Genomic DNA, 8,563 nt, shown 5'->3' with positions numbered 1-8,563 from the left:
TTTTCTTATTAAAATAGCCCTCCTGTTGCAGCCTTAGCTCTTGAGACATTTTGAGGTCTGGAGAGGACTCTGCGCAACTTGGTGCCCAATTCCGTGATCAGTGAGACAAAAAGCAAGGAGACAAAACACAGCAGCAGAATTGGCCACACAGAGAAGGGGTCAAGACTCCACACTCAGGAGCTGGTACAGCTCTTGCCAGAAGGGCCCCTAAGAAACCTTAAAGGAGTGACCTAGGCTGACATCATCTGCCTCGGCTGGACTCTGGAAGCACACAAAATGAGTCTGTTGCTCTCACTGGTGTTTGTGGTGCGGAAATGCTTGGGCTTCCCTTCCTGCCTCCCAGAAGATGCCTTCAGTCAGGAAGTGACATGGCGTAAAGCCAGAAATGAAACCGAACTGCTCAGGAAGCCAGCAGACCACCCATATCATTATCTGGGATGATTTGCATTCTGGACAAGAAAAGCGTGTCAGCAAATAAATCACCACTATAAGCAATGCCTCTGGATATAGGTCATCTTAGGTCCAGTATAAAAGGGAGCCCAGCTCCTTGCTCTCTCATCCACCGCTCTTACCATCTTCTCCTTGGGAACCAGGTGAGTGTGAAGCTCCCCCCTGTCCTTGCCATTCAACTAAAGGAGGTCCCAGCACAGTGAGTGTCTGAGATGTTATCACCTCAGTTTCATGCCAAATTGTGGGGCTCCTTGTCACGGGGAAGAGAAGTGCAGATTTGTCCTGGACTCTGAGCCTGTGTGTAGGTAGCGTGGGGGCTCAAATTTGGGAACTAGCTGGATAGGCACGGGAGGGTATTTTGGGCCAGCAGATAGCTGGATATTTGGAGTCCAAGAATCCTTTGACTTCCTCTTCGCATCCTTCAGCTGCCAAGAGTGTACGTGCTTTGATTTAGTTGTGGCCTGTTGGACCTCTGTTCCTCATGTATCCCCATGTTCTGCTTCCTTCCTGCTCTCACTCCCAACAGGTGCACCAGCAGTCCCAAGTCATGTCCTGCTGCGACCCATGTGTGCCATGCCGGCCCTGCGGCCCGACCCCTCTGGCCAGCAGCTGCAATGAGCCCTGTGTCAGGCAGTGCCAGAACTCCACCATCGTCATTGAGCCCTCTCCCGTGGTGGTGACCCTGCCCGGACCCATCCTCAGCTCCTTCCCGCAGAACACCGCCGTGGGCTCCTCCACCTCCGCTGCTGTTGGCAGCATCCTCAGCTCTGAGGGCGTGCCCATCACCTCGGGGGGCTTTGACCTCTCCTGCATTTCCAACCGCTACTGTGGCAGAAGGTGCCCCCCCTGCTAAAGGTGCTGGGCACTGCTCCCAGTCAAGGTCCCCGTGGAAATCACAGCATGCCACTGGACAGGAGAACAAATGTGGTGCTGCTCTTTCTGCCCTGCAACACACACAGGACGGGGCCTGCTGGACTTCCCTGACCACAGAGAGAAAGTCTACCCGTATTCTCTTTTGCTCTCTCTTCCTATCTAGTATCTCGCTTGTCTGTTTGCCTCAGACATCTCTGTCTGGACCCTGAAAACCAGCCTAAAGAGACCTGACACCTCTCTTCATTTCTTGGCCAGTAAGTGTGGGCCTGGTGGCAACGCTGTCGTAGCACTGGGCAACAGGTTCATGCCCGTTGCTGCTGCTCCCCACACTTGCTGCTGTGCGCTTGCACATCGTTTCCCTCCTCTGACTCATTAAACACTTGCTGCATCCCCTTCGGTGTCCTTCCGTGTTTCTGTTCTTGTCATTTGCGCACAGATGTCCAAAGGAGAAAGCCACGGCTTGAGTGGGAATCACCGGGGGAGGTTCCATCATTCTTCTAGATCTGGGTGGCCTGTCAGCGCACACTGCTGCAATTTCATCTTTCAGGCACCCTCTGTTGAAGCAGAGGAAGTCATCCGTGATTCCTATTTAGCCAATGGCTGTTAGCCGTTGCCTGGCTGTGTCTCTGCTTAGACATATCCCTTAGAGCCTGGAGCACCTCACGGGACTGGGCTTCCTGACCAGTGAGAGCCGGTGTCCGGCCTGGCCTTCTGTTGGCCTCCTGGCTTGGTGCGCTGTAGCCACTGTGTGGAGCCTTCAGCCAGGCCCCTCTTGGGCCTGGCCCTGGCCTGGGTGCCAGCTCCTGCTCTCACCCTGGCACCAAAACCTTCTACGTGTAAATAACCCACGTGCTGCTTGCTTCAGGGCAATGTCCTGTAGCTGCTTCTGGGCTGGCGTCACCTGCATTCAAAACCGAGATCTGTTGTGATGCGTCTACAGAACCACATTTTCCCAGTTCCCCCTTCTCTTGATTATGTCAAAATCCTCCTAGCGAAGAAGTTAAGTTATTGATGTCACCTCTCCTACTCCCTGTCTGCATCCCATGTTAATGGAGGTATTCTGGGAGGCTGTCCTTAGGGACACAGGAACTGAGCAGAGCAGGCAGTCCTTTAAGGACACCTTTCTGAGAGCAGAAGAGCTGTCCCTCCCAAAGGGACAGAAATGATGCAGGGAAGGACGGAGACCAGTATGGCTGAGCAAGGACTGGATGGTCAAACTGGGGATCATGAGGAAAGGTATAGCGAGTGGAAGCTGGGATGAGTGGCCTAGGAAGTCTGCAGGCCTGCTGTCCAGATGTGCAGAGCTGCAATCATGACTGCCGGGGCTCAGGTGGAGGTGAACTTGTTGAGAGGTGTGATAAATAAAACAATGAGATTCTAGAGGTTCCCTGGTCAGAAGACACAGCTGAAGTAGAACGTCCTACCTCAGATAAGTGAGAATGGTGACGAGTCTTCAACTGACATTGTTAAGGCAGCGATACTCAGCAAGTTCTTTGCCCTGGCCTTCCTTGATAATCAGGCATCCCAGGTCTCTCACATCCTTGAACCTGTAGGCAGGGGTCGGGGGAGCAAAAACCCTCCGACTGTAGGAGCAGAGCACGTTGAAGGCCACCTGATGAGACTGAAAGCGCACCACCCTCCAGGAATGGAGAAAGCTGCTTCCAACTGTGACGTAGATGGTGTGATTGATTGTGCCCTCAGGAAATTTGCCAATTGGACTAAGGTGAATGGGGTGTGTGATGGGACAGAGGTAATTGATGGCATCCTTTGGGACCAAGACAGGCATGAAAATCAGCCCATTTGAAATTCATGTAGGTCACGTGCAAGGTATACTGCACTTGGGTGATTGCAATCCCAGGTCTGTCCACAGTCTGAGAGAACACAGTGAGAGGAGGCCTGTGGAGAAGGACTGCCCATACTTGAAAATGACCTGTTAGCAGGACGGGGTATTATTGGATTCAGTATTTTTGTCTTATCAGGTACTCTACACTCTTTTGATTGCGTGGGGCATTTCTGGTCACTTGGTCACAGAAGAGAAGAATGAACTGTAACTGCCAGGAGACTTCATTCTTCCGCTTCTGCTTTCTGCTTGGTGGAGGAAAAGCAAAAACAGACTGGGAGTCACACAGCTGCGCTGTCTCCTATCACTGCTCCCTTGTTTTTCCAGGCTACAGCATTACAGGAAGGGCTTTGGTTTTGCAAACTCTCATTTTGTTGGATTTAATTGCAGTTGTACTGTATTCTATCGTATTACCTTACCTTCTGATGTTATACTTAGAAAATTAACTTTATCGCATAGGTGTTTGCCACTGTTTTCCTCACCTGGGCCCATCACCCTGCGTTTTCTCTCCCTTCTTGCCCCCTTCCTGGGGCCTGGGTCCTTGGGTCTCTTTGTTTCCTTCTCATGGATCTAGCCTGAAGCAGGCCACACAGTGACATTAATTATTCTAGCTGAAAGTTTGGTAAGAAGACCATTAAGGCAACCTTTCAAATGAAAACACTGTGAGAGTCTGGGATGCAATGCGCTGCTTCGTCTCTGCTCTCTCTCCCAACAGGTGCCCCTTCAGCCCGATGATTAGTCCTGCTGTAAGCGGGGCCTGTCATGCCAGCCCTGCGGCCAGACCCCTCTGTCCAGCAGCAGCAGTGAACCCTATGTCAGACAGTGCCAGGACTCCACCATCATCCCTGAGCCGTCTTCTGGGCTGGTGACCCTGCCCGAACCAATCCTCAAAGCACCCCTGTGGGATCTTCAACCTCCGCACCTGTTTAGAATCCCTCCGCCTGGTACCCCCGTGCTCTGGCTGAATACTGCATTCAGCGACTGCCCAGGACTTCCACGGAGCCTGGCCAGGCCATGTGGATAACGGGAGGTCTGCAAATGTACAGGGACACATGCAGCAGAGCTGGGACAAGGCTGCTCTAGACGAGGCCTTCACTGAAGGCTGGATGTCTACAGTTGCCTCCCCAACCCCCCACTTCCCCACCTGCCACCCCACTAGTAGGGAAGTTAGAGACTTGTGCTTCATCGTTTCAGAGCAAGAATTTTCTCATCTGGCCATAGTGGGCAGAAGAAGGACAAACCATACAGGGATGCAATGAAGGTTGCAGCAAATGTTTAATGAGCCTAAGGAGGGAATTGATGTGAGTTGAAGTGGAGATCCCAAGGGCAGAGAGCAGCAGAAGCAGACTGGAATCTGTTCCCCTTTTCCTATGGCAGAAGTGCCATGGGACACCCACCTAAGTGCCCCTCAGAGGAGAGAGGCCAGCAGGTCCCTAGGACCTTCCCAGAGAGTTCTGGGGAGAGCAACAGAGAACAAAGAGAAGGGTGAGAAAGAATGAGTGGAAGAGAATATTGTTAGGCATCGGCCGTGTTGTCAGAGATGCCGGCCTGGCCGCTGCTGTCCTGAGAGAGCAAGCCAGACGTGGTCATCTACACTGAAAACAGTGTCAGAAAGTCTGTTCTCCTGTCCAGCACCGTGTCGTGAGATTGTGGGGGACCTTGACTGGGAGCAGTGCCCAGCACCTTTAGTTGCACCTTCTGCCACAGTAGCGGTTGGAAATGCAGGAGAGGTCAAAGCCCCCCGAGGTGATGGGCACGCCCTGACAGCTGAGGATGCTGCCAACAGCAGCGGAGGTGGAGGAGCCCACGGCGGTGTTCTGCGGGAAGGAGCTGAGGATGGGTCCGGGCAGGGTCACCACCACGGGAGAGGGCTCAATGACGATGGTGGAGTCCTGGCACTGCCTGACACAGGGCTCGTTGCAGCTGCTGGCCAGAGGAGTGGGGCCGCAGGGCCGGCATGGCACGCACGGGTCGCAGCAGGACATGTCTTTGGGTTGGCAGTGCACCTGTTGGGAGAGAGGACCGAGTGGAGAAAATAGAGAGTCAGGAGGAGGCTGCCATCCCACCAAGAGGGAATCATGCCCATGCAGTCCTGGGAGTTGGAAGCTGTGCACGGATGATCATTGGCTTCCTGGTCTGTTCCTGCCAGGTCCCAGAAAGAAGCACCCGGTGCCGATCAAGCTACTTCTTAGATCCTAGCCCAGAAGCCCCGCAGTGCAGTCCCAGCTACCGTCCAGGACCAACCTTCTGCCCACTTCCCTTTCCCACGACCAGCAGCTGCAAGCTTTGTCATGGTACAGAGCTGGTAGCACACGAGAGGTCTATAGACCTCAGGCCTCCTGATGAAGAGAGAGAGAGAGAGAGAGACAGGAAAGGGGGCTCACACTCACCTGGTTCCCAGGAAGAAAGAGGCAAGAGAAGCGAATGAGAGAGTAAGGAACTGGGCTGTCTTTTATAGTGAACCGAAGCTGACCCATATCCAGAGACATCACTCACCGTAGTGATTATTTTCTGACAAGCGCCTCTTGAATGCCAAGCATCCTCGCTAATGATACGGACAGTGTGCTGGCTTCCTGCGCAGCACCGTTGTGTTTCCAGCTTTGTGTAATTTCCATGCCACGCTGAAGGCATCTTTTGAGAGTAATGAGGGGAGGCCCAAGCATTTCCACACCACAGACAGCAGGGTGGGAAACAGAGTGAATTCATGTGCCAAGAGAGTCCAGCAAGTGGAAATGACGTCAGCCCGGGTCACTCCTCCGGGGCCTTTCTTAGGGGCCTTTCTTGCAGGAGGTGTACCATCTCCGGAGTGGGACCCGATTCCACTTGACACAAGTTTCTGGAAAATTCTGCCCTCCTGTTTTGTCTCGCTCATATTTTGCCATCCCGTCCAGTGCTGTCCCATCCTCTCCTGCACCATCTTGCTGCCCTCTGACCTTCTCCCTTTGCCTTGCAGGCACGTTGCAGGCAGGCAGCTGCTTTCTTCTCTGCTCAAGGAGTTTTGCAGCCACTCTGCAGCTAAGCGCACTCATGGCTGTAACCCAGCATGTGCTGCAGGTTGGGAAGAGCACAGACAGAACCCCGCTCATGCAGATTTGCCGTGCAGTCACATTGCGATCTACTTTTGTTTAGAAATCAAGCATAAAGGGCAGGAGACCAGCATGGACAAGCATGGCACTCACGGAGAAACTCCGGGGGAGGAAAAGTTGTCTTTACAATGTGCATCCTGAGCCTGGTCACTTGGGAGGGATATACTCAGACTGGTGTCTGAGTCTGTGAGGATGCAAGAAGGAAGGCTAAGGCCCAGATAGAATTAAATTTGGTGAGAGAGATCAAGGGTAACGTGAAAGTCTTCTTTAAGTATGTCACGGGGACAAGCAAGGCAAGAGAAAGTGTGGATCCCCTGCTTAATGTGGTGAGTGCCCTGGCCTTGTGGATGCTATGCCCAAGTAGTTGGAAGGAAAGAAGTTGATTGGAAGCAGTGAACATGGATTCACCAAAGGAGAAATCATGCTTGAGCAACCTCACAGGATTCCGTGTTGTCATCACCCACTGGGTAGATGAGGGGGCAGCAGTGAAGGATGTGTACCTTGACCCCAGCAGGGCAACAAACAGGTACTGTAGCATTGGACATTGCTACATGTGAAGCTCATCTGAAGATGATCTCTCGAGGTCCCTTCCAATCCCTGCAAATCTGTGATTCTGTGATCCTGCTGGCTTTTGCTGGGCTTCTGCATGAACTCCCTCAGCCCTGATGCCTTGGAGCAAGACCTACAGAGTGAGACATGGGAATAATCCTCTTAGCCCTGTGTGATTCTTCTCGAAATCAGCGGTTCCCCCACCTGGGAGGGTATATGATTTACCTGCTGTCTGTATGGCTCCCGTCATTTTTTTCTTATTAAAATAGCCCTCCTGTTGCAGCCTTAGCTCTTGAGACATTTTGAGGTCTGGAGAGGACTCTGCGCAACTTGGTGCCCCATTCCGTGATCAGTGAGACAAAAAGCAAGGAGACAAAACACAGCAGCAGAATTGGCCACACAGAGAAGGGGTCAAGACTCCACACTCAGGAGCTGGTACAGCTCTTGCCAGAAGGGCCCCTAAGAAACCTTAAAGGAGTGACCTAGGCTGACATCATCTGCCTCGGCTGGACTCTGGAAGCACACAAAATGAGTCTGTTGTTCTCACTGGTGTTTGTGGTGCGGAAATGCTTGGGCTTCCCTTCCTGCCTCCCAGAAGATGCCTTCAGTCAGGAAGTGACATGGCGTAAAGCCAGAAATGAAACCGAACTGCTCAGGAAGCCAGCAGACCACCCATATCATTATCTGGGATGATTTGCATTCTGGACAAGAAAAGCGTGTCAGCAAATAAATCACCACTATAAGCAATGCCTCTGGATATAGGTCATCTTAGGTCCAGTATAAAAGGGAGCCCAGCTCCTTGCTCTCTCATCCACCGCTCTTACCATCTTCTCCTTGGGAACCAGGTGAGTGTGAAGCTCCCCCCTGTCCTTGCCATTCAACTAAAGGAGGTCCCAGCACAGTGAGTGTCTGAGATGTTATCACCTCAGTTTCATGCCAAATTGTGGGGCTCCTTGTCACGGGGAAGAGAAGTGCAGATTTGTCCTGGACTCTGAGCCTGTGTGTAGGTAGCGTGGGGGCTCAAATTTGGGAACTAGCTGGATAGGCACGGGAGGGTATTTTGGGCCAGCAGATAGCTGGATATTTGGAGTCCAAGAATCCTTTGACTTCCTCTTCGCATCCTTCAGCTGCCAAGAGTGTACGTGCTTTGATTTAGTTGTGGCCTGTTGGACCTCTGTTCCTCATGTATCCCCATGTTCTGCTTCCTTCCTGCTCTCACTCCCAACAGGTGCACCAGCAGTCCCAAGTCATGTCCTGCTGCGACCCATGTGTGCCATGCCGGCCCTGCGGCCCGACCCCTCTGGCCAGCAGCTGCAATGAGCCCTGTGTCAGGCAGTGCCAGAACTCCACCATCGTCATTGAGCCCTCTCCCGTGGTGGTGACCCTGCCCGGACCCATCCTCAGCTCCTTCCCGCAGAACACCGCCGTGGGCTCCTCCACCTCCGCTGCTGTTGGCAGCATCCTCAGCTCTGAGGGCGTGCCCATCACCTCGGGGGGCTTTGACCTCTCCTGCATTTCCAACCGCTACTGTGGCAGAAGGTGCCCCCCCTGCTAAAGGTGCTGGGCACTGCTCCCAGTCAAGGTCCCCGTGGAAATCACAGCATGCCACTGGACAGGAGAACAAATGTGGTGCTGCTCTTTCTGCCCTGCAACACACACAGGACGGGGCCTGCTGGACTTCCCTGACCACAGAGAGAAAGTCTACCCGTATTCTCTTTTGCTCTCTCTTCCTATCTAGTATCTCGCTTGTCTGTTTGCCTCAGAC

The 8,563-nt window shown here is 53.0% G+C and overlaps 3 protein-coding genes across 3 annotated transcripts; 2 read left to right on the top strand and 1 right to left on the bottom strand.

Annotated features, from left to right (window-relative positions):
• Positions 1-494: 494 nt before the first annotated feature.
• On the top strand, positions 495-1,303 carry LOC306955765 (feather keratin Cos1-1/Cos1-3/Cos2-1-like; the record flags this gene model as incomplete). The annotated part of the gene is made up of 2 exons (XM_079547131.1): positions 495-593; positions 977-1,303. 2 exons carry the CDS (start codon positions 495-497, stop codon positions 1,301-1,303), a joined length of 426 nt encoding a protein of 141 aa, XP_079403257.1.
• Positions 1,304-4,848: 3,545 nt separating this feature from the next.
• On the bottom strand, positions 4,849-5,652 carry LOC306955694 (feather keratin Cos1-1/Cos1-3/Cos2-1-like; the record flags this gene model as incomplete). The annotated part of the gene is made up of 2 exons (XM_079547048.1): positions 4,849-5,169; positions 5,554-5,652. The coding sequence occupies 2 exons, from the start codon at positions 5,650-5,652 to the stop codon at positions 4,849-4,851; spliced, it is 420 nt and encodes a 139-aa protein (XP_079403174.1).
• Positions 5,653-7,544: 1,892 nt separating this feature from the next.
• On the top strand, positions 7,545-8,353 carry LOC306955713 (feather keratin Cos1-1/Cos1-3/Cos2-1-like; the record flags this gene model as incomplete). Its single annotated transcript, XM_079547069.1, has 2 exons — positions 7,545-7,643; positions 8,027-8,353. The coding sequence occupies 2 exons, from the start codon at positions 7,545-7,547 to the stop codon at positions 8,351-8,353; spliced, it is 426 nt and encodes a 141-aa protein (XP_079403195.1).
• Between the last annotated feature and the right edge of the window lie 210 nt (positions 8,354-8,563).

Source organism: Tetrao urogallus (assembly GCF_951394365.1).
Source record: "Tetrao urogallus genome assembly, chromosome: 26".
Classification (NCBI taxonomy): domain Eukaryota; kingdom Metazoa; phylum Chordata; class Aves; order Galliformes; family Phasianidae; genus Tetrao; species Tetrao urogallus.
Note: the sequence above shows the minus strand (reverse complement) of the source record. Positions and strands in the feature narration are given on the sequence as shown.